Source organism: Psittacula echo (assembly GCF_963264785.1).
Source record: "Psittacula echo genome assembly, chromosome: 22".
Classification (NCBI taxonomy): domain Eukaryota; kingdom Metazoa; phylum Chordata; class Aves; order Psittaciformes; family Psittacidae; genus Psittacula; species Psittacula echo.
In genome coordinates this window covers 3,004,041-3,030,836 of record NC_137758.1, presented here as the reverse complement: position 1 = coordinate 3,030,836, position 26,796 = coordinate 3,004,041, and the positions used below count along the sequence as shown (strand labels likewise).

General features: G+C 59.6%; 2 protein-coding genes across 2 annotated transcripts in view; both read right to left on the bottom strand.

Annotated features, from left to right (window-relative positions):
- Positions 1-1,709: 1,709 nt before the first annotated feature.
- On the bottom strand, positions 1,710-2,917 carry GOLT1A (golgi transport 1A; the record flags this gene model as incomplete). Its single annotated transcript, XM_080633183.1, has 5 exons — positions 1,710-1,748; positions 1,867-1,930; positions 2,023-2,201; positions 2,316-2,407; positions 2,893-2,917. 5 exons carry the CDS (start codon positions 2,915-2,917, stop codon positions 1,710-1,712), a joined length of 399 nt encoding a protein of 132 aa, XP_080489309.1.
- A 2,463-nt stretch (positions 2,918-5,380) lies between these two features.
- PLEKHA6 (pleckstrin homology domain containing A6) overlaps positions 5,381-26,796 on the bottom strand; it is a 43,593-nt gene continuing 22,177 nt past the window's right edge. Inside the window, exons 4-28 of the mRNA XM_080633131.1 lie at positions 23,459-23,539; positions 23,236-23,350; positions 23,035-23,139; positions 22,874-22,946; positions 22,006-22,106; positions 19,994-20,169; positions 19,311-19,793; positions 18,251-18,761; positions 17,427-17,513; positions 14,901-14,981; positions 13,481-13,549; positions 13,235-13,315; positions 12,423-12,572; positions 12,129-12,224; positions 11,717-11,828; positions 11,467-11,606; positions 10,802-10,951; positions 9,761-9,878; positions 9,552-9,661; positions 8,939-9,121; positions 8,649-8,813; positions 7,948-8,081; positions 7,672-7,814; positions 6,025-6,148; positions 5,381-5,520 (exon numbers count right to left, since the gene is read on the bottom strand). Of these exons, the coding sequence (XP_080489257.1) occupies positions 6,033-6,148; positions 7,672-7,814; positions 7,948-8,081; positions 8,649-8,813; positions 8,939-9,121; positions 9,552-9,661; positions 9,761-9,878; positions 10,802-10,951; positions 11,467-11,606; positions 11,717-11,828; positions 12,129-12,224; positions 12,423-12,572; positions 13,235-13,315; positions 13,481-13,549; positions 14,901-14,981; positions 17,427-17,513; positions 18,251-18,761; positions 19,311-19,793; positions 19,994-20,169; positions 22,006-22,106; positions 22,874-22,946; positions 23,035-23,139; positions 23,236-23,350; positions 23,459-23,539 (3,580 nt within the window). The 3' untranslated portion in view covers positions 5,381-5,520; positions 6,025-6,032. The remainder of the gene's footprint in view (positions 5,521-6,024; positions 6,149-7,671; positions 7,815-7,947; positions 8,082-8,648; positions 8,814-8,938; positions 9,122-9,551; positions 9,662-9,760; positions 9,879-10,801; positions 10,952-11,466; positions 11,607-11,716; positions 11,829-12,128; positions 12,225-12,422; positions 12,573-13,234; positions 13,316-13,480; positions 13,550-14,900; positions 14,982-17,426; positions 17,514-18,250; positions 18,762-19,310; positions 19,794-19,993; positions 20,170-22,005; positions 22,107-22,873; positions 22,947-23,034; positions 23,140-23,235; positions 23,351-23,458; positions 23,540-26,796) is intronic.

Genomic DNA, 26,796 nt, shown 5'->3' with positions numbered 1-26,796 from the left:
GCTCTGCAGCCCAAGCACAAGCTTTCAGCCAGGGTGAAACCAAGACAGGAATGACAGAGGGGCTTTAGGGATGCTGCAGCCCTCACCTCTATGATATCTAGGCACATGCTTCCTCTCTCATCCCTCCTCAACACTCAGCTCTCACTCTGCTCCAAATCCTTCTGCTTTATCACCAAAGCTGTCCCTGATACCAGGGGAGCTGAACCCAACTCTACCTTCCTCCTGCTCACAGCCAGGCTGATGCCAGGAAGCTCTCTTTAACCCTTCTCAAGAGCCTTCAGCTGCAATCTGCACTCAAAGTAAAGGCAGAGACCCCAAAACCAGGTACAGCTTCCCCTAAGGCAGACCTCCTATGGATGCAGCACAGCCATACCCAGCCCAAGGAGAGGGCTGCCCTGATTTATACCTGCTCATCCATTAGATCCCAGGACTCATCCTGGCTGCTGGGGCTGGGTTTAGGAGCCCAAATGAGTTTCCCCACCCCAGCTGAGCAGCCAGAGCAGATCCCAGCTCTGCTTTGACCTGGTCCAAACCTGCTGCAGGAGCTGTGATGTGCCACAGGCAGAGCCACCAGCTCCACCGAGAGGGAACAGGTTTAACTCCAACTCCTTAATTAATTCCTGCCAGTTAAGAGGGGCATCAGCACAGGGACCGCCTTTGATGTGATTGCCTTGGTTTAATTAAACTCCTGTTTGCACCCAGCTTCCCAAGCGCTCATAGAAACCTGGCTCGCATCCACTCAGCTTGTGTCTGATCGCACAGACCCACTGAGCTCTCCAACCAGTTCTCCAGGAGTGCTCCTGGGGAGAGGAGGAACAAAACAGCTCCTTTGGAATCATCTGATGTGGAGCTGGGAGAGCTCTGCACTGTGCTCAGGTCCCTGCCTGCTGTGATGCTCTCCCTATGAGCAACCGGCCCCTCGCAACAAGGGATCCTCGCATCCCGGCCCGGCTCCATCCTGGCCTCATCCCACAGGAAACAGGTCTATGGGAAACAGAAGTCCTGGCCCATAACACTCAGAGATCCCAGCACTGTAACTCTCCCAGCCCAGCATCTCAGTGAATTCATAACCCCACGTCATTTGCTTTTTCTTGGTCACTGAGTGGGACCGGGGTGATTTATCCTCCTTGGATCAGGTCATGGCAGGTTAATGTGGTTTAATGGGTGTTTTCCTAACCCCCCCCTCCTCACCCCTCTCCTCAGCCCACATTCCCATGGGATCCATGGGAAGGCAGTGCCAGTGCAAGCAGGGCTGCCCGAGCTGGATGGGGCTCATGAAAGGTCCCTGTGCCACCTCCAGTCACATGCATGGGAAGGTCCATGTGCCACCTCCATTGGTGGCCATGGGAAGGTCCCTGTGCCATCTCCAGCCATTGATGGGAAGATCCCTGTGCCTTTTCTAGCCATGCCAACGGGAAGATCCATGTGCCACCTCCAGTCATTGGTCTCAGACACACGTTTTAATGGAGTCTTTCAACAAGGGAAGACAAAAAGGCATAAAATAACACAGAATATTCCCAGAGCCCGTCTGGAACAGCATCTGGTGCTGGAGCTCCTCAGGAGCTGCTCCTGAGGCACCATCCCCATCACAGGGTGGCTCCGGCCAGTGCCAAGGGTCCTGGGGCTGAGAGAGGCAACAGCTCACAATGGGAGAGCTGGAGCCAGGGCTTGCTCCATCCCATTGCCAGTGATTGGGTCCTTCTTGCAGGTCACACCATGGAGCTGCTGTCTCCCACCTTCTGCAAGAGCTGCACCAGGGGCAGAGCCTGATCAGCCACCTCCAATGATGGCCATGTTGGTCCCTGTGCCACCTCCAGCCATGGAGCCACATCAGCCCATGTGAACCATGCCCAGCGCCCTGCTCACCTTGCTCAGCACCGGGATGTTCAGCAGCGAGCCAAAAAACCCAAAAGCCACAGGGAAGAAGCTCCTGTATCAAACCAAAGGCTCTGTTAAGAGCCACTGCAGGGCACGAGGAGCTCCCACTCCGCAGCCCACCATGGCCGGGTGCATGGCACGGACCTGAAGAGGGTGATGAAGCCGTAAGCCTCCAGCAGCATGCCCAGGATTGGCCACCGCATGAGGACAATGATGACCCCCCCGAGGAAGAAGCTGGTGCCCTTCAGCTTTGGCCTCTGGAAGAAGAAGGTGAAGGTCCTCCTGAAGCCGATGATGAAGACCAAGCCGGAGAGGAAGAGGACCTGGGAGGATGAAGAGGAGTGGGTCAGGGAAACCCAGTCCAACCCTTTGCTCCATCCTGGGCAGCTGTGCCTGCTGCGGGTTGGGATTGGGAGCCCCAGTCCCATTGTACTCACGTTCCCAAAGGCCAGGAGCACTGAGTCGAAGTACAAGAGCACCCCAAAAAGGACAAAGAAGATCCCAAAGCCGACCAGTCCCACGCCGATCCCTGTGTGGGGTGGAGGGCTGAGGCTGGAGCTCACAGCTCAGGTCCCACCTTGAAGGTGCTCTTTAGCACCTTCCTGGCCCATTCCCTCCAGGAATGCGCTTTGGATTTCTCCTAAGCTTAGAAACAGCCTTTCCGCCTGCCCATGGGAGGACAACTTCCAGCATCCTTCTGAGCAGTGGCATGAGGGTGTCAGTGCAGGCAGCTGGTGGGAGAGGCTGGGAATGCTCTCTGGATGAGCCAGGGTGGCTGTTCCCAATGCAGACCTTGGGCAGATGATGGGGACAAACCCCGCTCTGCAGGACCCCAATGCTGGTCCTTACACACTGGTCCCCACATCTCAGCCATGCTCCCACTGCATCCACCCAGCCGGACTTGCCAGACACATCTCCCTGCCCCAACCGCCCCAGCCAGCATCCCAGAACTGTGACCTGATCCCATGGGAATGGGCATCACCTCCAGGACACAGCCACCCCACATCTGCTTACGCTGGAAGTCGGTCAGAGACACCATCTTGGCAATGGGGCTGGGCCACCACTTCCACGTGCCCTCCCTTGGCAGTGACCCTTGGAAAGGCCTTTAGTCCCCACGTCACCCTGGAAATCATTAACAGCCTGGAATTGCCTGTGGCACCTCCGGAGTGGGATGTGGTGGTTGGGCATCGCTGTGGGGTGAGCACTGGTGCTGGGCCCCTGCCTGGTCCTGTCCTCCCTGAGCATCCTCCTTGGATGTGCTTGGAGCAATCCCTGAAACAGGGGGATGAGCAGCTCTCAGTGCCTAAAGGGGCTGCAGGAAACCTGGAGAGGGGCTTTGGACAAGGGCCTGTAGGGACAGGCCAAGGGGAATGGCTTTAACCTGCCAGAGGGGAGACTGAGATGAGCTCTTAGGCAGAAGCTCTTCCCTGTGAGGGTGCTGAGGCGCTGGCCCAGGGTGCCCAGAGAAGCTGTGGCTGCCCCATCCCTGGCAGTGTTCAAGGCCAGGTTGGACACAGGGGCTTGGAGCAAGCTGCTCCAGTGGAAGGGGTCCCTGCCTGTGGCAGGGGTTGGAGCTGGATGAGCTTTGAGGTCCCTTCCAACCCAAACCATTCCATGACTCTATGCTATTATTGTTATCTGAGGTCACCTCCAGACAAAAGACTCCGACACCATCTTGTTTCTTAGATACTTTTATTTCTCTAACACTAGCAAAACCCCCCAAAAACAAATGCCCCCCTCCCACCCTCCCCAGTGCATAAATAGATTTCCTCCCGATGCAAATCCTGTCTCGGTTACAAGTCACTGGTATATGAAGTGTTATGAAAAATAATAACCAAAATAAAACTAAGAATCGAGTTCTCTGAAAAATAAAACAACACAACAAACCCAAAATGACAACCACGGGGGTTCCACACCAGGGCAGGGCCTTGGGGAAGGCTCGGGTGCATCCTCATCCTCTCCGGTCCTCGGAGGTGGGAATTGATGCCTATGGGGCTGTGAGCCCCCTCGGCTCCCTGATGGAGCTGGGATGCAGCCATGCACCATGTGTGGTCCCCAAGGGTGTCCCCAGAGCCTGTGTAAGGGGGTTACACAAGCTGGGGAGCCCGCCCCGGCCAGGGCAATAAATGCATCATCTCTTAAAACTTACAGTCTCTTTATACTTTATTTTTAAATAAATTTGCTTTTAATAAAAGCAGAAAAAATAGATATTTTTAAATAGGTTTTTTTGTTTGTTTCCCCCCCCCTCTGATAAATTGGCAAAGAATCTGCTTTTGGAACTCACGGGCAGGGCTGGTGCCAACCACCCTGCAGAGACAGAGCTCAGCACAACACAGTACCTCCCGAAAAGAAGAGAAACCCAAATATAGATATATATTATAAATGTATAATTTCCATAAAACATATATTAAGGCATGTAATAGCAAAATAAAGGGCCAGCTTTATGAGCTAAGAGGGCTGCGGGAAGCTCGGGAAGCGGAGCGGGATTTGGGGCTCCTGGGATCCTACCGGTATTGCTGAGATGGGGGTGATGGGGATGCAAGGGGATGGGTTCAGAATCAGGCCAGAAAGGAAAGAGCTGCAGGATGGAGGGTTTCCAGCTCCTCATACCACCCGCCTTGCCCGTGCCAGCCCTGCCATACACACAACCTGGTGTGGAATTCCACTTTTCCAGGCAGAACCAGCCTTTTTTCCCTCCCTCCAGAAAGCTAAAGGGGAAACTTGCTACAGGGAACCCAGACAAGTTGAAGGCTCTGGAGCGCAATGGCCAGGTCTTGGGGTAAGACCTGGTGCCAAATAGGGTTGCGACAGAGGTACTGCCTGGCTCCAAGCCCCTTCCCCTTCCTTTACCATCCCATCCACCACAGAGGGATCCCTGCTGAGCCTGTGGCATCACTGTCCCATCTCACACCTCCAATTCCCATGCAACATCCCCATCCCTGCCCAGACCTTCTGCTCCGTGCCAGCGGTGCACCAGTGCCCCAGGCAGCCCCTTACCCCCTGAGCCCAAGCACAGTGCTCCCCCAGGCACCTCCGTGTCATCCCCAGTCCCACCTCCATCCATCCTGTTCCTGATACAGCTCCTTATCCTCCTGCCGAGCCACCAGCGTGGTGGGACAGGCCAGGCTCTGCCAGCCGGACGGATGCTAAAAGCAAGTTCAGAGCACAGGGAAGGGAAGATGTGCCCAAGGAGCAGAGATGGAGCATCCATGTCCAGTGTATGGTGGAAGCACCATCCACGGTGGGCGCTGGCCGGTCTCCATGCAGGAGAACCCCTTCATAGACCTTTGGGAGACCAACACATCCGCATGGGGAGCTGGGGAGTCCCATGCTCAGCGTCACAGCAGATGCTCCTGCTTGAGCATCCACACAAGCCTGACACTCAGGACACCGTAGATGGCAGCCCAAGGGCTCCTTGGGGACCACGCTCTGCAGTGGACACCCCCAAAACCCTCCACGTCTCCTCCAGGACAGGGCAGAGCAGCCGGTGTTGTCGGTGATGCATCTTCCCACTCGCCATCCATGGGAGGGAAAGGGGGGTCCAGGAGAACCGAAGACGATGGCGAGAGATTTGGTGTCGTGTCGGGGGCTAAAATGTGGCCCCATGGAACTTGATGGTGCCAGCAGCAGCCAGGGCTTGAGCTGGAGGGAGAGAAGAGTGGGGCTGAGCTGTGTGTGGGGTCGCCGGTGATGGGGCAGCCCCTGTGCCCACCCCATGGACCCCTCTCCTCCCCTGCTCAGAGGAGAACCTAGTGCAGATTTGGGTCTATGCCCCCAACTCCGTGGGGGGAGCCTCTTAAGCAAGCAGGAGGATGCTGTGACCCCCAGTTTGCAGCCCCCACCATGGACATACCAGGGTGGGTGTACCCCAGAGCCTGGCTGTGAGACCCCCCTTTGGCACCGTGCATGGACAGGCTGAGCCCCCCCTGCCCATGCTGGGGTCTCTGACCCAGCCCAGGGGCTTCACCTTGGAGGACACTTGCACTTGGTCCATGAGAGGAGACGGGGCTGACGTGGCTTGGGAAACGTTAGCTGGAGCAAGCAGCGATGGATGGACACCGGGAGCAGAAGAGGCACCCCCCAACCTTCCCCCCTGCCCCGGGATGGAGAGAGGATGGGATGCAATAGAAGAGAACTGGTGCTTACTTCATGGCTCAGACACGCATAAAATGGCTGTTGTCGGCGCCGTGGGATGTTTCAGACGAGAGGGGGTTGGTCGGTGGAGTCGGGGAGGCTGGGGAGGTGGGAGGGCTGGGGGTAGTGCATTGAGCTGGAAACGAGAAACGGGAGAAGGGGCTGAAGAACACGAGGTGCTGGTGGCAGCCAGGGGAAGGAGGCGACCAGCGAGAGGTTAGAGAGGGGGGAATGGAGAGGAAGGCAGGGGGGAAGCAAGCGGGGATGGGGGACACAGCCACAGCAGCGCCCGGCCGCAGCGCGCACACGTGAGCTCCCTGCAGGGCTCCTCATGGACAAGGCATGGTGTGTCACCACACTGCATTGGACATGGTGCCATCACACTGGATTGGACATGGTGGCACCACACTGCATTGGATATGGTGGCCACCACACTGGATTGGATATGGTGGCCACCACACTGGATTGGATATGGTGGCCACCACACTGGATTGGATATGGTGGCACCACACTGGATTGGATATGGTGGCACCGCACTGGATTGGATATGGTGGCACCGCACTGCATTGGATATGGTGGCACCGCACTGCATTGGATATGGTGGCACCGCACTGCATTGGATATGGTGGCACCGCACTGGATTGGATATGGTGGCACCACACTGGATTGGATATGGTGGCACCACACTGGATTGGATATGGTGGCACCGCACTGGATTGGATATGGTGGCACCGCACTGGATTGGATATGGTGGCACCGCACTGGATTGGATATGGTGGCCACCACACTGGATTGGATATGGTGGCCACCACACTGGATTGGATATGGTGGCACCACACTGGATTGGATATGGTGGCCACCACACTGGATTGGATATGGTGCCACCACACTGCATTGGATATGGTGCCACCACACTGGATTGGATATGGTGGCACCACACTGCATTGGATATGGTGGCCACCACACTGCATTGGATATGGTGGCACCACACTGGATTGGATATGGTGGCACCACACTGGATTGGATATGGTGGCACCGCACTGGATTGGATATGGTGGCACCGCACTGCATTGGATATGGTGGCCACCACACTGGATTGGATATGGTGGCCACCACACTGGATTGGATATGGTGGCCACCACACTGGATTGGATATGGTGGCACCACACTGGATTGGATATGGTGGCACCGCACTGGATTGGATATGGTGGCACCGCACTGGATTGGATATGGTGGCACCGCACTGGATTGGATATGGTGGCACCACACTGGATTGGATATGGTGGCACCATATTAGATTGGACATGGTGTAACATCACATTGGATTGGATATCATGGCCACCACATGCTGCATGGCCAGGAGCTGCATCCTGCAACCTGGCCAACGTCGAAACCTGGTGCTGAAACCTGTGCCTGGCCAAAGTGGCTGCTCCATCCTTCCAGGCTCAGCACTGCTGCAGGGGAAGGCACTGCCAGCATCCCCAGGCTGGTTCTCCCACTGCTCCAGGATGGATGCAGCCTGGTCTCCTGCCCATATTGGCCCTTTCTCCTGCTGCCTTGTGCAGCCCATACCCCAGTCCTGCATCCATAACACTGCCCAAGGCCTGCTCCACCCTGGGGCTGGCAGCTCCAACCCTCCATCCCCTGCCTGGTCCTTACCCGAGAGCATGCGGCCCCGGCGCGAGGCCTCGGCAGCCAGAGCACAGGAGATCTCGATCCTCTTCTCCTGCTCCTGCAGCTGGGTCTCGGGGTCCTGGGGAGTGTCCAGCTCCCCCTCGCCCAGGGGCATGACGTTCTGCAGGCTGCACACAGCACTGGCATCAGCACCCATGTATGCACCCAATGGGACAGACCCCATGGGGATGGCCAGGGAAGGGGGTGCAGGCGGGTGGTGGGTGCACCAGGGTGATGTGGGCACGGGCACAGCAGCCTCACCTGGATTTGGCAATGAGGGTCTTGATCCTTTCCACCTTCTTCTGCTTCTCCTTCATCTCCTCGGGGCTGAGGGGCATATCCGGCTCCAGCTCCACGTACCGCTCAGGGATGAGCACTTTGTCCGGTGTGGAGAGCTGGGGGCAGTGGCAGGGATGAACTTGGTGCTGGACACTGAGGACCTGTGTCCCCACTCACCCCAGCTCTCAGCACCCAACAGGCAAGGGCAGCCCCTGGCCAGGCACCAGCAGAGCCTCCAGGACCCTGACCAACACAGGATAGATTGACACTATGGGGTTGGCCTATGGGAGACCTTAAAGTCTTCCAGTGCCTGAAGGGGCTACAGGAAACCTGGAGAGGGGCTTTGGACAAGGGCCTGTAGGGACAGGCCAAGGGGAATGGCTTTAACCTGCCAGAGGGGAGACTGAGATGAGCTCTTAGGCAGAAGCTCTTCCCTGTGAGGGTGCTGAGGCGCTGGCACAGGGTGCCCAGAGAAGCTGTGGCTGCCCCATCCCTGGCAGTGTTCAAGGCCAGGTTGGACACAGGGGCTTGGAGCAAGCTGCTCCAGTGGAAGGGGTCCCTGCCCGTGGCAGGGGTTGGAACTGGATGAGCTTTAAGCTCTCATCCAACACAAACCATTCCAAACCTCGGAGCGAGGGATGCCCATGCCCAGGCTGCAGCTCCCCAGGACAGCCCCTCCTCACCTCCTTGTTGATGTCCACATCGTAGTGCTGTGGCTCCAGCTCCATCTTGCGCAGGCGGGCGATCTCCTCCTGGGGTGTCTCATAGACCTTGCTGGGGTCATCGGAGCGCAGCGCTGCCTCCAGGTCGGAGATGTCCACCTCATGGATGCTGCGGTGCCGGCGCACCTGCGAGGGACCCCAGCCCCACTGAGCACCCCGGGATGCCACCATGAACCCTTCCCCAGCCCCAAGGTCCACTCTGCTCCATGAGGGACCTCTGCAAAGCAAAGCTGGTCAGTGCAGGGACTCACCACTTTATATGAAGCGGGTGCCTTTGTGCTGGGGGGCTCGGGCTGCTGGGTACCAGGGAGCTGCAGGCTGCGCCGCTTCTCCTTCATGGAGCCGCTCTGGTGCCGCTTCATGCGGTCAATCTGCTCCTCCACACTCATCTTCACCTTCGTCTCGTTGGCAAACACAGCGCTCTTGGGTCTCTCCTGTCAGGGAGCCCAGCCCCATGGTCACGCATCCCCACCCACAACCCCCCCTGCAACCGGCTGCTGCACCCAGGGGAGGGGAAGGTGCTGAAATAAAGTGTGAGGGTCTCAAGGAGGTGGATGGGGAGACATGGAGCCATGGAATCAACCAGGTTGGACAAGACCTTTGAGGTGATGAAGTCCAACCATTGCCCAGCACTGCCAAGGCCACCACTAACCCATGGCACTGAGGGTGTGTGAACACTTGCAGGGACAGTGACTCCAGCCCTGCCCTGGGCAGCCTGTTCCAATGCCTGAGCATCCTCTGGGGAAGGAATTGTTCCTCAGCTCCATCTAAACCTGCAGTAACAGGCTCCATGACTACAATAGAGCCCCCCTTTTGCTGTTCCAACCCCACCAGCCAGCACCAGCCCCTGGACACGAGCCCTACCTTGGAGCCGAGCCCATTGGCCATGCCACCACTGCTCCTCCGTGGCACTCCAGCCGCTGGCACCACCTCCTCCTCTGCTGGAGACTTGGTCCTGGGGGGCACGATGCCCACTGCAGAGCAAACACCAGGCTGAACCCCCCAGGGACCATGGGCAGGGGCCCAGCAGGACACCGGCTGGGAGTTGGGATGCACCATTCCCAATGCCATACCCTTGTTGAGAGCTGCCTGCTTCTCTGCCTCCTGCTCCTGCCGGAGCCCCTCGGCCTGGGGAGCAGGGGGTGCTGGTCGCTGAGCATCCTTCTTGCTCTGCTCGAAGCTCAGCTTGGGCTGCAGGAGGGAAACGGGTCCCCTGTGAGCCCCTGTCCTGCCTGGGGACAGAGCCGCTGCTCTCCACAGCGGAGCGGTGACATGCGGCTCACAGGAGCAGATGGACACACAGACGTGAGCAAGATCCATGCCCTCCGGAGGGGATGTGGTCTCACAGGGGCAGGATTTGGCACCATGCAGCAGCAGAGAGTGAGCAAAAGGCCAGTTTTGGGGGTCCTTCCCTGCTTGCATCCCATGGGAAAGTCCTGCCCAGAGCCCAGGCATCAACATCGATGTGATGGAGGGGGCCAGCACCAGGCCAAGGAGCCCAGTGTGCCCCCCTCAACCACCCTGTGCTCTGCATGGGCATGATGCATCCCAACACCCCTTACACCCCATAGATCAGCATGCAGCCAGGACTGGGATACCCTATGGCTGCTGGAGGTGCTCCTGCACCCATAGTCATGTCCAGATCCATTCCCAACACAGCACAGCCACTGCTTTGTGGTGCCAGTCCCTGTGTGCATGCATCCTGATGCTAGGAATTTGTAGATCCATGTTTGCCCTGGGTGGGCAGGAGCTGGGGGGGGGGTCACCCCCATTGGTAGAGCTTGATGGGGAGCCATGGAAGGATAGCGAAAGAGGTGAGGAAAGCAGAAGGGATGATGCCAGGGGCTTACCCAGGAGGAGCCAGTCCCTGTCCTGAGCAAGCACAGTGAGTGCAGGGGACCTGGCAGGGACAGGAGGGCCATTGCCCATCGCTCCCCTTGGAGAGGGCAGGTACCAGCCACATGCTGCAACCCCCATGCCAACTGTCACCTCCACACTGTCCCTGTCCCCCTGCCAGGGCAGGAGCGGGGACGTCCCCATTGCCTGCCTCATCCCAGCCCCGATGTCTCGGGGAGGAAGAGGATGCGGGCGCTGCTCTGGAGAGGTGTCGGTACCTGTCCCCTCTTGGCCTCGCCGCCTTGCTGCCAGGACGGGGAGGTGGGGTAGGGCCAGAGCCGGCTCTCGCTGGGGAGCGGAGGGATGCTCGGAGGAGACTCCAGGGGCACGTAGGACTTGGGGAGGGGAGGTCGAGGCGGGCCTGGTTCCTGGGGTGGAGCGGAGCGTGAGGCGTGAGAGCAGAGAAGAGAGAGCCGGGGAGGAAGAGAGAGTTAAAGATCCAGGCAACACACAGCAAAGCAATGAGCTGAGGAGGGAGAGCAGCTCCCGCGGCTCCATGCTGCCTGTCCCCATGCAGGGAGGTCCGTGCTTCCCATCTCCTGCTCCTGAGCATGGGGCTGGCAGCCCCCAGATGTTCCAAATTCCCCCTTAAACTTCACAGGGAGGAAGGTGAGGAGGTGGTGAGCCCTGAGCAAGGGCAGTGAAAGGGGACGGTGGTGGCAGCAGGAGCTGATCCTGAAGCCAAAGGCTGCAAAGCCCAGCCGCAGCCCCTGCAAGGACCACGGGTCCAGATGTCACCGGGGGACACCACAGCCCATGCATGTGGCCGAAAGGGTGTCCCCAGGCAGAGCCATAAGGAAACACAGACACAGTCTCTGCCTGGTGCCTGCGCATCCCTCAGGAGCCAGGGCTCAGGACCTAAGGGCCATCCCATCTCACTCACCTCACCAGGTCCTGGCTTGGTGGGCGATCCCTGGGAGCCAGAGACGAGGGAGAAGGGGCTGAGGGGGCTGGTGAGGCTGGCGGAGCTCAGGGGGCTGGCGGGGCTGTTGGAGCTGTACGTCCCTGAGGGGCCCATGGCCACTGCGGAGAATAAGGGCATCCCATCAGGGCCTCCATGTGCCCAAGTGGATGCTGCCGTCTGCCTCATGGCACCGGGGTTTTGGGCAGTGCAAGGGATGGAGCCCACTCACCTCTGTGCTTGGCCGTGTCTGTGCCGCGGGATGGGTTGTTCTTCCTCAGCCCCTCCATCACATCCTGGATCCGCCAGATCTCCTTCTGGATCTGCCGGTTCAGCACCTCGTTCTGCAGAGGAGGAAAGGCAGTGGGCAGAGAGGGTCCTGATGCTGTCGAGCCCCCAGCCCCAGGCCATGGGACACATGGATGCAGGCACAGCCACAGTTCTGCTCCCCAGCAGCATGGGGAGCACTAACCCCAGCCCCTCGATGGCATCCAGAGGTTCCTCAGCCCCCCTGGCCAAAGCAGGACACCAAGGGCTGAGCATAGAGCAGCCACTTGCACATTGGCTCCTTGTGGGGAGCAGAGAGTGGAAGGAAATAGGGGGCTTCCACCTCCATGGGGATGGTGTGGGCACCACTCACTCACCTGGATGTCCAGGTTGAGCTGCTCCCAGAGGTCATCGTGCAGGGTGGACACCTCACTCTCCAGGCTCTCGTACTCAGCAGTGCTGTTTGCCAGGGCCTGGAAGGGGGAAGATGGGTTGGTGAGAGGGGTTTTGGCTGGATTATCCCATGGCTGGCAGCAGCTCTGAGAGTGAGAGCACCCGGGAAAGCAGGAGGATGCTGCACCCAACAGAACCCCCCAAGCAGGGAAGGAGGAGAAAAGGGATGGTAGAGGGCAGGGGACATCCAGAGATGGAGCAGGGGAGGAGCCTGTTACCGTGCTGGCCTGAGACAGCTCCACACGGATATTGATGAGCTGGTTCTGGAGTGATTCCTTCTTGTGCAGCAGCTTCTCCGGGTAGGCGGGTTGGCTCCCGAACATCTCCAGCTCCTGGTGCGTCCCCATCAGGGCACTCTCCAGGCTCTCCTTGGGGGAATAGATGGGAGATGCAGCTCTCAGAGCCGGGCTGGTGCAGGAGCTACGGGTCCTGTCCTCAACAGCGTATTAACACACAGGGACTCCAGGACTGTGGCATGGCCGGGGCATTGGGCCCAGGCTGAACAAGCCCAGCTCTCTCAGCCTGGCTCCATAGGAGAGATCTTAGAGCAGCTCCAGTGCCTAAAGGAGCTACAGGAAACCTGAAGAGGGGCTTTGGACAAGGGCCTGTAGGGACAGGCCAAGGGGAATGGCTTGAACCTGCCAGAGGGGAGACTGAGATGAGCTCTTAGGCAGAAGCTCTTCCCTGTGAGGGTGCTGAGGCGCTGGCCCAGGGTGCCCAGAGAAGCTGTGGCTGCCCCATCCCTGGCAGTGTTCAAGGCCAGGTTGGACACAGGGGCTTGGAGCAAGCTGCTTCAGTGGAAGGGGTCCCTGCCTGTGGCAGGGGTTGGAGCTGGAGGAGCTTTAAGGTCCCTTCCACCCAAACCAGGCTGGGATTCTGTGACCTCCCTCAGCTCAGAAACATCCCAGCTGATCTGTGCCCAGGGATCAGCACACGCTGCTTCCTCACCATGAAGATGCCAGCAGGGCACAACCATCACCGTGCAGCCAGGTCATACCCAGGTGGCCCCTTGAGCTTGCCCATCACGTACCTTCTCTGCTCGGAGCTGCTGCACCAGCCTCTCCTGCTCCCGCAGCACCTTGTTCTGCTCACAGAGCTTCCCCAGCAGCTTCTGCCAGGAGGGAAAGAGAAAGGAAGGAGAGGATGAGAGCCCGGTTGTTGGATGCACCCACAGGAATGGATGTGCTCAGCCAGGATGCATCTCTATGGGGAGAGTAGACAGGGGCAAAAGCACGGGGTGAAGAAGGGGCTGCGCAGGATGGATGTTTGCTCTTACATCGGTGTCTTGCTCGCTGATCTTGTAGGTGTGCACTGTCTCCCTGTAGGCCTCCGGGAAGGGTGTTACCTGCAAGAAGAGAGTGCGGTGAGGCAGCTCCCAGCCCTGCTTCCCCATCCCTGTGGGCAGGGAGAGAACAAGGAGCTGAGTCTCTGGAGGCATCCATTGGGAGGCAGCGGGTGCTGCAGGCAGTGCAGGATGCTGGTGCTGGAGCCAGCCGGGATGCTCGGATGAAGACACAACCTCCCTCCTCATTCCCAACCCATCGGCTGAGTGAGCAATGGGAATTAGCCAGAGACAACCTACCCATGGGATGCCAAGAGTCGAGTTAGAGATGCCTCATGACCCATTAACTGCTCATGTGTACACGCCACCATTCCAGAGGCAGGGAAACAAAGGCAGAGAGGTGAAGCTGTAATCCCACCTCGCAGAGTACGAACACCAATAAACCAGCAGCTGCACCAGGGCCTGTTTACCATCCGGCTTCCCTGTGAGTCATTTGCCTTTCCTGGAAATCTAAATTACTAATGGGACCTCAACAATTAAATGCCTCCAAGATCTTGAGATGAAAGGCATTAAGGTAGAAGGAAGGGGATTATTATTGCTAGAAAGCAAGATGCTGCTTTAGAGCCAAGCTACAGGATGATGCAAATAGACCTGAGCCTGGGAAATGCCGAGTGGGGCTGGAGGCAGAGCCTGGTGGATTGGGATCTGCTGCCTCCAGGCAGGGAGCTGGGCCAGCCAGAGCATCTCAGCATCTCCAGCTTCACCCTCCAGCACATCCCTGTGCACAGCAGATGGAAACAGGCAATTTCCCCACACTGAAAACCCCAGCAGTCACCCATCTAGGAGATGCCCTGGGCAGTACACTGGGGCCCCATGGGGCTAGCAGCATCACGAGCTGCAGATTGCAGCAACCCAGAGACACGTTCCCAACCTTCCTGTGCTTGGAGCTGCAGCCCAACATCAGCAGGGACATCCCTGCAGCCCTCACGGGGCTGGGGAATACAATGAGCCAGAGCCTCAGCAGGGAAAAGGTTGTTTCCTCTCCCTGCTACAGGAGCTACAGCTTTGGTTTAACAGCTTTGGATTCCTGTCTTTAAGTCATCCCACATCTTCCTGCCTTATCCACACGCGACAACAAACTGAGGGCAAGCGCAGCACCCAAGTCCAAATGAGGATGAGAGCTCAGGACTGCTGCATCCCCACCTTGTGCTCTTAGCACAAGGATTTACCAGCTTTTAATGGCTCATGGATGGATTAGCAAAGCCTGTGATGGACCAGCAGGTACCCCAATAGCGTGATGTACCGCAGCCGCATGGATGCTGGAGCCTGCATGAGTGGGCATGGCAGGAGGTGACCTCGGGGATGGAGCGCGGCTGTGTGGCTGCCATGCACGGCCCAGTGGCCGGAGGCTTACTTGCATGTAGAGCTGAGCCCTAGGGGAGGAGGTCTCCACCATCCTGTTCACCATACTGATGAGGGTTTCGCTCTCGCTCATCTGCGGCAGACAGGGAAGGAGAGATCAGAGGTCAGCAGAGATGCGCCCAGTGCTGGTGGAGCAGCGAGGCGGCTCAGATCGGGAGCCCTCAGGGCAAGATGCCACCTCCAAGAGATGCCCCAGAGCCTCAACCACATGATGGTGGCTGCCCCAGGGTTGCTGCTGCTCCGTTCTGGGCACTGCAGAACATCCTGGGCTTGGTTGCACGCCCTGAAAGCGTTGTTGAAGGGAAAACACAGATAAAGCCGCACCAGCTCCGAGCTGGGCAGCAGCAAACTGCACACACAGACACAAGCTTGCACAGAGACACCAGACCTGTGGTGCGGTGTGGTCCCAACACACAGACAGACAGACGGGCCCTGCTCCTGCCCTGACAAACAGCTCCGTGCCCTGTGCTCAGGGCTGTGATGATCCCACTTGAAGCACAGGCGAGCTGTGGCTGCAGCATCCCTCGGTGCTGCACAATGGAGCTGCATCATTGCCTTCGCCTGCAGTGATTGAAGCCCCTCGCACCCCATGGATAGGACCCTCGAGGTCCTGGTGATGGGTGTTTAAGCTCAGGGACCAACACCTCAACTGGTCAGCAAGGTGGGTGCTGCTGAGCAGCATCCCTATGACTTGACAAGCAAGGAGAAAGAAACCAAAGCAGCGAGCTGTTTGAAAAGAGCTACTTGACAGTGTCACTCCCAATCAGTGTCCCCAGAGGTCAGCAGGAGAGGAGGAGGAGATGCAAAGCCTTTATCAGGAGTGGTTTAAAGAGCCTTGGAGAGGCAGCCTTGCTGCTGCGACACAACCAGAGCGCTTCCATTCCGGCCAGAGCTCCTGCCTGTCCCTGGCTCTGCTCCACGGCAGACACAGATCCCAACGATTACCACACCGATGGGGATTTGCAGACTAATGGGATTGTCTCTGGAGCAGCTCCCTCAGTGCCAGCCTGGCTTTTGCAGGCAGTACTGCTGATGGCTTCTATCCGCAGCTTTCAACTTCATCCGGTGCCTGCAGCTCCCACCCCAGCAGTCCCCAGCTGGATTTGCTCCCATCCCTGCTTCCTGGGATGAAGTCAGTTCACAGCTTTCATCCAAACACCCCCTGGCATGCAGAAACCAGAGAGCTGCTGCTCTGGTATCGGTCCCAGCGAGTGTCTCACACCCACCCTGCATCAAGCCTCTCACCTCTGAGGAGGAATCAGAGAACCATGGAATGGTTTGTGTCGGAAGGGACCTTAAAGCTCATCCAGCTCCAACCCCTGCCACGAGCAGGGACACCTTCCACTAGAGCAGCTTGCTCCAAGCCCCATCCAGCCTGCCCTTGGGGAACAAGGCCAGCGTGTCCCCAAAACACAGCATCCAGCACCGTGCACTGGTGTCCTGCACCACCCCAAGCCCTGCATGGTGCAGGGGGGGTTTAGAGCAGGCTGCCTCCCCCTGTACTCCCCAAATCCATGTCGGAACCTGCCCCAGCTCCCCCCAGAGCCCTCATGGGCTCCAGCACCCCACACAGGAGACATCATCAGGGGGGTTTTCCACCAAGCCATGAGCAAACCCTACAGACGGGAGGGATGGAAGAAGCAAACCAAAGACAACTTGTGCTGCTTTAATGCCAAGAAGGGTGAGGATGGATGTTAGGGGAAGAGATGCTGCGCTGGGAGGGAGGGGGATGCCGCTGGGGACAGGGCACACGGGGACGTAAGCAGCGTGAGGCTCGCAGCCAGCTCTGCCTACCTGCTGGTCCAAATACTCTAGGTTTCTTTGCAACTGAAGGTCTAAAAGTTCATCCTACCAGGAGCCAGCAGGCACGCGGCAAGAAACAACACACAAAACATATAAAAGAAGAAGCAAAGCGGTTAGGTGAAGGCTACGGAGATGTGGAGACCTCTTGGCCAGGGAAGTGAGAAGTGTCCCTGTGGATGGGCCCTGCAGGAGACCTGCTCTCCTCCCGCATGGCCCTTTCCCTGTGTCCCTGGCTAGTGAGGATGGATGGCAGCATGGGTGGCTTATGGTAGCTCGTGCTTCTCCCTCCTCCAACAACCTGTCCTGCCCCACAGCTTTGGGACTGTGCTCTGTGTGTGGGGGGGACATCCTGGTCTCACCCCACCAGCTCCAATGGGAAAACACGATGCAAAGCAGCAGCTGTATCCAGAATTGAGGAATGAAGAGGGGGAGAGGTGCAGGGTGTGCGCCAGCATCAGCCAGGGACCACCTTGGCCCAGTAGCGCAGGGGATACAGGGATCCCCCATGACCTGGGGGATGCAGGGTAGGAACCGGGGCCTTTCCATAAGGATTTCCTTTGGGGATGGCAGGGAGGGAGCAGAGACAACAGCAGAAGGACCTGTGGTCCCCACCTGCCCACAACCACCTGAGCCAGGACCCCCCAGGCCAACCCCACATCCCCAAGGGACCCTGAGCCCCCCGGTCGCAGCCCCTCAGCCCCAGCACCGTACGTACCATCTTGTCGTGGATGGTGGGTGATGCTGGGTAGTGGTACGGGTACATTCCCGCAGGGATGGGCCGTCTGTCCCCCAGATAGTCATACTGAGGAGAGAGGAGACCCCCCCAACCCAGAGATGTGAGAGAGGTGTGTGAGCGGCCACAAAGCAAAGGCAAAGGCAGACCCCAGCCCTGCAGCAGGATCAGGCCTGGCTTTGGGGCACAGAGCAGAGAGACAAGGACACCAGAGCTCCCTCCTTGGGAGTGCATCACTTATGGTGGCCTTGAGCATCCCATCAGGCTCACAAGAGCAGCCAGGAGGGAACAACCACAGCCTGGATGCAGGATGCCAAGGGGACACCTAAAGCCATGCTGCAAGCCATGGACTTATCCCTGCCCATGGCAGGGGGTTTGGAACCAGATGATCATAAGACCCTTTCAGACCCAAACCATTCTGATTCTATGACTTGGTGGCATTTTGAGGAAGGCAGTCCATAGAATCATGGAATGGTTCGGGTTGGAAAGGACCTTAAGACCATTCAGTTCCAACCCTGCTGCCATGGGCAGGGGCACCTCACACTAAACCATGTCAGCCAAGATTCCATTCAACCTGGCCTTGAACACTGCCAGGGATGGAGCATTCCCAGCTTCCTTAGGCAACCCATTCCAGTGCCTCACCACCCTCACAGTAAAGAACTTCCTCCTTATATCCAACCTGAACTTCCCGTTTCCCCTGTTCTGCATGCAGAGAGGACAAGCGGTACTGCAGCATCCCTGCCCTCACATCCCCAGCAAGGGTCCCCCTCCAGCCCCATGCATCCCAATCACTGACGGGCATTTACCTTTGGAGAACTGATGGATCTCCTCATCATGAAGGTGGTGGGGTCAGCGTAAATCTCCTCTCCCCGGGGCGGCAGCCGCTCAAAGCGGGCACTGGGCGAGCGCACCGGCGAGTAAACCCGTGCCCGGGTGTAGGAGCCCTGGCTGGGCGAGCGGGGCACGGAGTGGGAGCGGGGCTGCAGGGACATGCGCCGCAGCGAGCCCGAGGCTGCATCCACCTCATCCAGGTAGGGCGGCTGCCTCCCGGGCCCGGGCAACCAGAGCGGGACATCCTGGCGGCCGAAGCCGGGATGCTCCTTCCAGTCGCGGAGCTGGTAGGTGCCCCCGTTGCGGAAGGAATGGCGCTTGTCCTCCAGCGCCCAGGGTGGGCTCACCCGCTCATAGGCTGGCATGGAGCAGATGCTGTCGGGGCGCACGCCGGGGGGATAGTACTGATAGTCCTCGGGGTACTGCGGTGAGTAGGGGGAATAGTAGTCCGGTACCCGGCGAGACACAGGGTAAAACCTGGTGGGGCTGGAGAAGGGAAGAGAGCGGTGAGAGACAGGCTGGTGTCAGGCCCCTCACTCTGAAGATGGGGGTCCCAGTGGGCAAGGAGAGCCTTAGAGCAGGCAGCTGTGATGCCAGCTCTTGTAGAGCTGGCTGGCTGGCATCACTCCTCCCAGGAACCCTTTGGTAGCATCCCTCCTCCCAGGGACCCTGTGGTGGCATCCCTCCTATCATACCTCTTCCCATGGACCATGTGGCAGCATCCCTTCTCAAAGGGACCCTATGGTAGCGTCCCTTCTCCAAGAGACCCTACGGTGGCCTCCCCTCCTGGCATCCCTCCACAGAGACTCTGCGGCATCCCTGCTCCCAGGGATACAACGATGGCATCCCCTCCAAAATCCCCTTTACTTGTCTTTTTGGGGTGTCCCCCCCAACTCAAACCTGTCCATGGGGCCAGCCCAGAAAGGAGATTTTCTGACCCGAGCAGGGCTCAGAAAGGAGATAGGAAAGGGAAACCCATCCTCAGAGCATCCCCAGGGACAAAAGGACCAGGACCCCCCCCTGCTCTGCCCTCACCTCCTCAGCTCCTCAGGGGGCACAGCCCCACGGCGTGAGTTCACCCATTGCTGCAGCTGCGTCATGGAGCTCTTGCGCTGCGCCAGCTTCTCATGGTTGGTGCGGGGAGCAATGCTGCGGCGCGGGGCCGCGCTGTCCCCGTCACCGGGGGGGAAGGCGGTGCTGCCGGGGCGGCTGGGGGACGGGTACAACCAGCCATTGGGCTGCAGCGGCCGCTCCGCCGGCACCCGCGGCCCTTCGGGATAAGGGCTGCCTGGCTCCGAGGGCATCTCCGGCCCCGCGATGCCGTTGGCTTTGGCCAAAGGCTCCTTCTTGCTCTCCATCCTTTCTGGCTTCCTCTCCATCTTCTCCGAACCGCGGCCGTCGCCTTCGCCCCGGGTCTTGGCGTCGGGGTCAGCTTTGGGGTGCTCGCGGTGGGAGGTGTTGTGGTGGTGGTGGTGGTGTTTGCTGGGGGGGATGTTCTCAGAGTCTGGCTTCTCGTGTCTGCGGGTGCCACGACAGGAGAGAGCATTACCTCCCCTTTGCAATGCCCACACGGTGGCATCTTGTCCCTCCCTCAAGTTTGGGGGGGCCAATTCTCCCCCAGCTCCATTCTACAGAGGGACCCTCATGCTCCTCGGCCACGGTGCTCCACCACTGGGGTACCAGGGGGCAGGGACAATGGGGAGATGGTGGGTGCTGACCTCTGTGTCGGGGGGATCTGCACCCGGGCGGCTTCGCCCATGGCTTGGATCCAGGATTCCTGCTCCTCCGTGTTCTCGGCGCTGAAGAAGTAGGTCCGGATGCCAGCGTGCTCGGCCTGGGGAGACAGGGACTGCCCGTTACTCGCCGGCATCTCCTCCACCCAGCACACCGTCACCTGCAGGGAGGCAGAGAAGTGGGGAGAGACACAGGAGGGTGAGAGCCCCGTTTCCACCCCTGCACTGTCCTGCTCTGCAGGAGAAGCCATGGTCCTACCCCCCTGCCCAAGCCACGTGCATCCTCACTGGCACCAAATGGGAGGAAGAACCAGCACCAGCTCTTATCTCCTCACGGGGGATCCCTTGGGGCCGTGATCCCTTGGGAATAGCCAAGAGGTTGCTGCACCCCAGCACTGAGCAGGTCTCTTCAGGGTGGGCAAAGGGTCCGTGCCTCAGTGAGAGCATTCTCACACATGCAGGGTTAGGGGGAAGGCAGATTCTTGGCCTCCAGACAACAGCTTTGGGGGAAAAAGGTTTGCTTTTAGTCCAAGAGGTCAGTGCCCACCCTGTACCTGGAAGGTGCTGCCAGGCAGGTCTGACTATGTAAGGCCTGATCAAACCTTCTAGCTTGTCCCTTTTGGAAAGGGAAGGGAGGAAGGAAAAGGAGGAAGCAGGAGGTTTTGCCCCTGAACACCTTTCAGGAGCTCAATCCCTTAGAAGAATACAATCAAACTCAAAACTGGGGGTGTGATTAAACACATCGCTTGGGTTCCACCTTGCCCAGAGCACTCAGCCTCCTCTGCAGCCAGAGCAGAGCCCCAGTCCAAAGCGATTTCCCCCCGGATTAGTGCGAGCAGAGCATGCAGCAGCCTGCGGTCCCTCGCCCTCCACATGCATCAGAAACACAAGAAGGTACTACCTAGGTGATGGCTGGGTGCTGGCGTGGTGGACGGGCACGAAGAGGGACCTCCTGTCCGGGGATCCTCACCCGCGGAGAGAGGAGGAGGAGGAGGAAACACAGACACGGGGTCAAGCTGCAGCGTGGTGGGTGCTGCGGCACCAACCTCCCCCGGCCATCGGGACCCTCCTCTGGGCACAACCATCCCAAACCCCTCATGTGCAGATGGAGAGGCAGGAACGTGCCTCGTGGGCAGCAGCTTCACAAGGCTCTTTCCCCACCAGTGTCATAAGATCAGAGAATGATTGGGGTTGGGAAGGACCTTAAAGCTCATCCAGACCCAACCAGGGACACCTTCCACTAGACCTGGCTGCTCCAAGCCCCATCCGACCTGGCTTTAAGGCAAGGAGGCACATTTTGGCACCTCCAGGGCCCTCTCTCTGCACCCCCCTATGTGGGCAGGAAGGTTTTTGCACTACTGCACATGAGCACAAGCCAGCCCATGCACTGATCAATCAACAAGCGAGTGCCAGCATCACCCATGGCCATGGGCACCAGTTGTGCTGGGGAAGGTGCACAGTGATGCTGAAGGTGCACAAGAGCAAGGGAAGCTCAGACCCCGCTCTGAGGGATGGGTGCTGCAGCAGCTGCTCTCTGCTTCCCCTCCAACACCCACAACAGCACAGGAAGATGAGCAGAGACTCATTAGGGGCTATTCCTTTGCAATTAAACACCCCTTTTCCTTCTCATGCCACTCAAAGCAGGCTAAAAGAGCTGGGGCTCCCTCCCTGTGTCTGGCCCCGGAGTGATGCCAGGCTGGCTGGCAGCGGGATGTGGAAGGGGAAGTGGGGCAGGAAGAGAGATGAGAGCATTGCTGGTGAGCACCCAGCTTCCAGGTACAGCTCAGGCCCGGGGGGTGATGCCCTTGCCCCACGCGTGCCTCAGTTTCCCCAGCACAAGGCACATCCACACAGCACCCAGGGTACCGCTGGGGTTACTGCAGTCACCCTCTCCCCAGCTTGCCCCATGCCCCACCACCAAGCAAGAAAAGGAGCAATGGGGACCCTGTGAGCATCACCCCCATCCCCTGCAAGCCCCAGCACAACCCAGCGCTGACCTTGAACGTGTGCTTCCTGCTGATGTTGTCCGAGGGCTGCACGGCTGCCACGCGGAAGCTGAGGAGCGGGATGCTGCCCAGGATGCTCTCCTCCTTCTCGTCTGGTGGGCAAAGGCAGGGGTTACACACACGGAGGGGATGGGGACCCCGTCCACCCCACGGCAGAGCCCCACGAGCTGCAGCGAGGACGCGGACCCATCGCTGCTGCACACAGGCAGGGCAAACCTGTGGGAAAGCGCTGCCTGCCTGTTGCTCTCGTGGCTCCCGCACAACAGGCTGCTCAATTATTCATGCTCGCCCTCCTCTTCACTTCGCTGCCAGGGCTGAGCTGACAGGGAGCCAGGGAAGGCGCCTGCTTTAACCCCTCTGGTCCCCAGTGTGGCAAACGCCGGCACAAAGGGGTGCTGGGCATGGGCACTGCTCCCCGCTGGGCTGAGCCCTCTGGACCCCTTTGCCCATGGTGGCAAATCCTGCTCTGGGGCTGGTAATGGAATCATGGAATGGTTTGGGTTGGATGGGAGCTTAAAGCTCATCCAGCTCCAACCCCTGCCATGGCAGGGACCCCTTCCACTGGAGCAGCTTGCTCCAAGCCCCTGTGTCCAACCTGGCCTTGAACACTGCCAGGGATGGGGCAGCCACAGCTTCTCTGGGCACCCTGGGCCAGCGCCTCAGCACCCTCACAGGGAAGAGCTTCTGCCTAAGAGCTCATCTCAGTCTCCCCTCTGGCAGTTTAAAGCCATTCCCCTTGGCCTGTTCCTACGGGCCCTTGTCCCAAGCCCCTCTCCAGGTTTCCTGGAGCACCTTTAGGCACTGGAAGACTGCAACAGCCCAGGTTTGCCCTGAAGCACCCGGCTCTGCATTGCTGTACCTTTATAGTAGAAGAGGCAGCGATCCACCAGCACGAACCAGCGCTTGTTCCACTGCTTCACACCCGAGCTGGCCTGCGAGAGAGGGACCGTGAGTGCGGGTGCCCAGGAAAGGGGCAGCACGGCTTTGGGGGGGCACCCAGCAGGGTGGGGGCTCAGGTACCTGCTTGTAGAGCCACCCGCTTTTGGTGACAGCGGCATTGGGGTTCCTCTTCATGGAATTGGAGCGCTTCCCGAAGGCGATGCCCTTGCGGGAGGAGCGCGATGCCTGCAGAGGGGCAGAGGAGCTGCTCAGTCCCATCGGGGGGCCCCTGCTCCCCGTCTCCGTTGCTCCCGGACGTGCTGCACGGCCCCGGGCACCCACCCGGCCTCCGGGGCGCTCCGGGGGCCCCTCGGCCACCATGGTGTGGTTTTGGGGCTCGCTGGTGACGGGCGCCGCTCGCTTGCTCCCCGCTTTGCTGGACATGTCCGAGGTGGGTCTGCGGCACAGGAGAGCTGGGTCAGCAGAGCCCACCTCCACCCCACCTTGGTTCCCCATCACTCCCCACTCGCAGGCCCTAAACCCGGAGGAGCTGGAGCCAACCTACTTTTGGGGGTCAAGTCTGGAGGTGTCCTCGGGGACCTGTCCCGTCACTGGGTGCAGGAACGTGTTCCGCCTTTCATTGTGGCTGTGGAGACAGCGGGGGGGGCTGTGGTTATTGTTCCTGTGTCCCTGCTTTGCCTGTAGCACTACATTGGCTGTGCTGATAGCAATGCTTCACACCAGCACCAGGGCTGGCTCCCTGTGCTCTGCTCCGAGCATCACCCTCCCATGCCCTCACTAAGCCCCCACTTCAGATCTGTTCAATGCATCCCATCAGCACTTCCCAGCAGGCCAAAACAAGGTCTCTGGTGGCAAAGCCCTCCATACTTCTGCTGAACACCATAAACATCACCATAAACCCCACTCACAAGCCACTGCAGCAGCAGCGATGGTCCATCCTGGGATGTACCTGCAGCAACATCTCCATCATCACATCCTCCCCTTTGGCTCTATGCTTTTAGAGCTATTTGCCAAACCCCTCCAGACTGTGCACCACAGACCCCACACATCAGCCCAGGACCCACCACCACGAGCTGGATCAGCCCCGGCTCTGCCCCTGTGCTGCTTTGGTGACTGGGGGTGCACCCAAAGGCGGCTGTAGCCGGTGGTGCTGGGCTCCCCAGTGGTTCCAGGCTCACAGGGAGGAGCAAGACACGGCTCCGGGCTCGGCTGGCAGCGTTTGCCATGTCCCTGCCCCATCCCGCAGAGCCGGTATCGCCAGGCACCCCGGCACCAGGATGAGAAACCCTCCTGGGGCCTCGCTGCTGGAGCTGTGTCAGGAGCAAAGGGTTCAGGGCTCCATCCAGGGATGTTTGCATTGCACCCCGTGACATTCCAAAGGATGCCAGGACATGGGTGCCCCTGACCACCCGTGAAGCCAACACGCCATCGGCTCGGCACGCTGCTGATCCGCTCCCCGTCAGCACCACAAGGGAAGTTTGAGCAAGGAAATGCAGTTGCCAAGACTATCCCATCCACACACGCTTCACCCCGACCTGGGCTCCAGCCAGGCTCTGGAGACATTAACCACTTTGTACCCAAAAGAGCCCTGCTGGGAGCTGCTCCCCCTTGCAGGTCGCATCCTGCACCCTGACGTGGAGCTGCTCTCCTCCCCGTCACTTGGGGTCACCATAAGAACCTGGGCAATGTGTGTGCACCCTGAAAAGAGGGGCAGCGCTCGCACCCCAAAATCCCCCCTGAGCACCAGCCAGTGCCATGACGGACACGAGTGATCCATGGGAACAGCCTGCCCAATCCATGCCTCCACAGCAGAAAAGGGGGTTCTGCCACCCAGGGCTGGAGCCATTTACCCCCCGCAAGTGACTTTGGATGGATGCACCACAGTGGTATGGGGCAGGATGCAGGCCCTCCCCAGTGCTTATACACAGGGACCATGCAAATGCCAAGCGAGCAGCACCCCGACCACACCAGCCCTGGAAAGTGGGGGCTGCCAGGACCCTCCAGCGTGCCTGACCCCCAGCCAGGGACATCCCCCCCATCACCCTGCACCGCAGCAGGTTTCTGGTCCCACTCTTTCCCTGGACACCCACCCTGCTCCATACCCCCCGCTGCTGCTCCTGCCACCCACCCCAAGCCTCTCTCCAGCCCCAGATACGGGAAGACCCCAGCAACAAGCCGGGAAGCACCCTCAACACATCTCCTCGGGCTGACCCCGCTCCAGAAACTCCCGAGATCCCATCACCTCCCAAGCACTGCAATGCAGCAGCCACTGCCCGGGGCTGAGGGTCCCCCACCACCGCCTGCCCACAGCACCCCCATGCTCCTACCTCACCCTCCGGTCTGCCCGGAACTTCAGCATGATGCCAAGGGCCCTCCCAGCTCAGCGCCGGCTCCCGGCTCCCGGCATGGCCGCGGTGGGCACACTGTGTGCCACCAGCACGCTCCGAGGTGATGGCTCATGCCATGGGGACACCAGCCCCACACGGGGATGCTGTCAGCGAGCGAAGGGTCTCACTGTCCTCTCCCGGTTATCCCGGTGCCCCCCCCTCGAGCCCTGCGCTGCTGGCATTGGTGCTGGGAGCTCCGGTGCGGCCGGGGCCGGCGAGCCCGCAGCGTGCGGCAGCGATGGGGACAAGCAGCTCCCGCTCGCGTCCCCGCGCAGAGGAGAAGCGAAGGGCAGCGCGGCGCTCGCCGCCTCCCCCAGCTCAGGTGCGGAGCCAGGGAGCAGCAGCCAGGGATGGAGGGAGGGATGGATGGGGCAGGACTGGGGAGCGGCCGGGCCCCCCACCCCGTAGGGCAGCAGTGCACGGAGGGGGGATGTCAGAGCGATGAGGCAGCCGCGCTGAGATGAGCTCTGTCGCTGCCCTGGATTCACCGCCTGCATCCCTTCCCCCTGCTGCTGTCCCCAAACCATCCTCATCCCCCCCTCCCCTTCCGCGCTGCTGCCTCTTCCACAGGTCACGCCAAGAGAAAATCCCGGGAAGCGGGATGGGAGCAAGCACCGAACAAGCAGGGGGGGTGGCACCACACAGGGTATTCACCAACAAACCCTTCAGCACCCCCAAAAGCCCGGGGAGCCCTTCACACACCGGCAGGACGAGAGTGGGGAGGAGCAGGATAGGGGTGACCCACCCTCCGAATGGGCACGGCACTTGGGAAAGCGAATGCAGATACATCAGGGCTGTTAGGATAATGCCGAGGGAAAGAGGGAGGGATGGAAGGAGGGAGGGAGGGGGAAAGGCAGCGCTGACAATTCAAAGAAACCTCCAAAGAAGGAAGCGGAGCACGCAGAGCCAGCTGGGCTGCATCACAGCACATCCCTGCTCCATCAGCAGCCCCCGGACCACCTTGGGACACAGCTCACCCGCGGTGCTGCCTGGCCTCTCCCAGCCACTGCATCATGGAAACCAGCCCTGTCTCAGCTGGGCCAGCACCAGGGTCCGGCTCAGGGATGCTCCCACTGCTCCTCAGCTGGCACAAGTGGTCTCTGACAGAAGGGTGGTGAAAAGCAGCCAGGGATGGGAATCACAACCCCAGCATGGGCAGAGGATCATAGAGTCCCAGACTGGTTTGTGTTGGAAGGGACCTTAAAGCTCATCCAGCTCCAACCCCTGCCACAGGCAGGGACCCCTTCCACTGGAGCAGCTTGCTCCAAGCCCCTGTGTCCAACCTGGCCTTGAACACTGCCAGGGATGGGGCAGCCACAGCTTCTCTGGGCACCCTGGGCCAGCGCCTCAGCACCCTCACAGGCAAGAGCTTCTGCCTAAGAGCTCATCTCAGTCTCCCCTCTGGCAGGTTAAAGCCATTCCCCTTGTCCTGTCCCTACAGGCCCTTGTCCAAAGCCCCTCTCCAGGTTTCCTGCAGCCCCTTTAGGCACCAGAG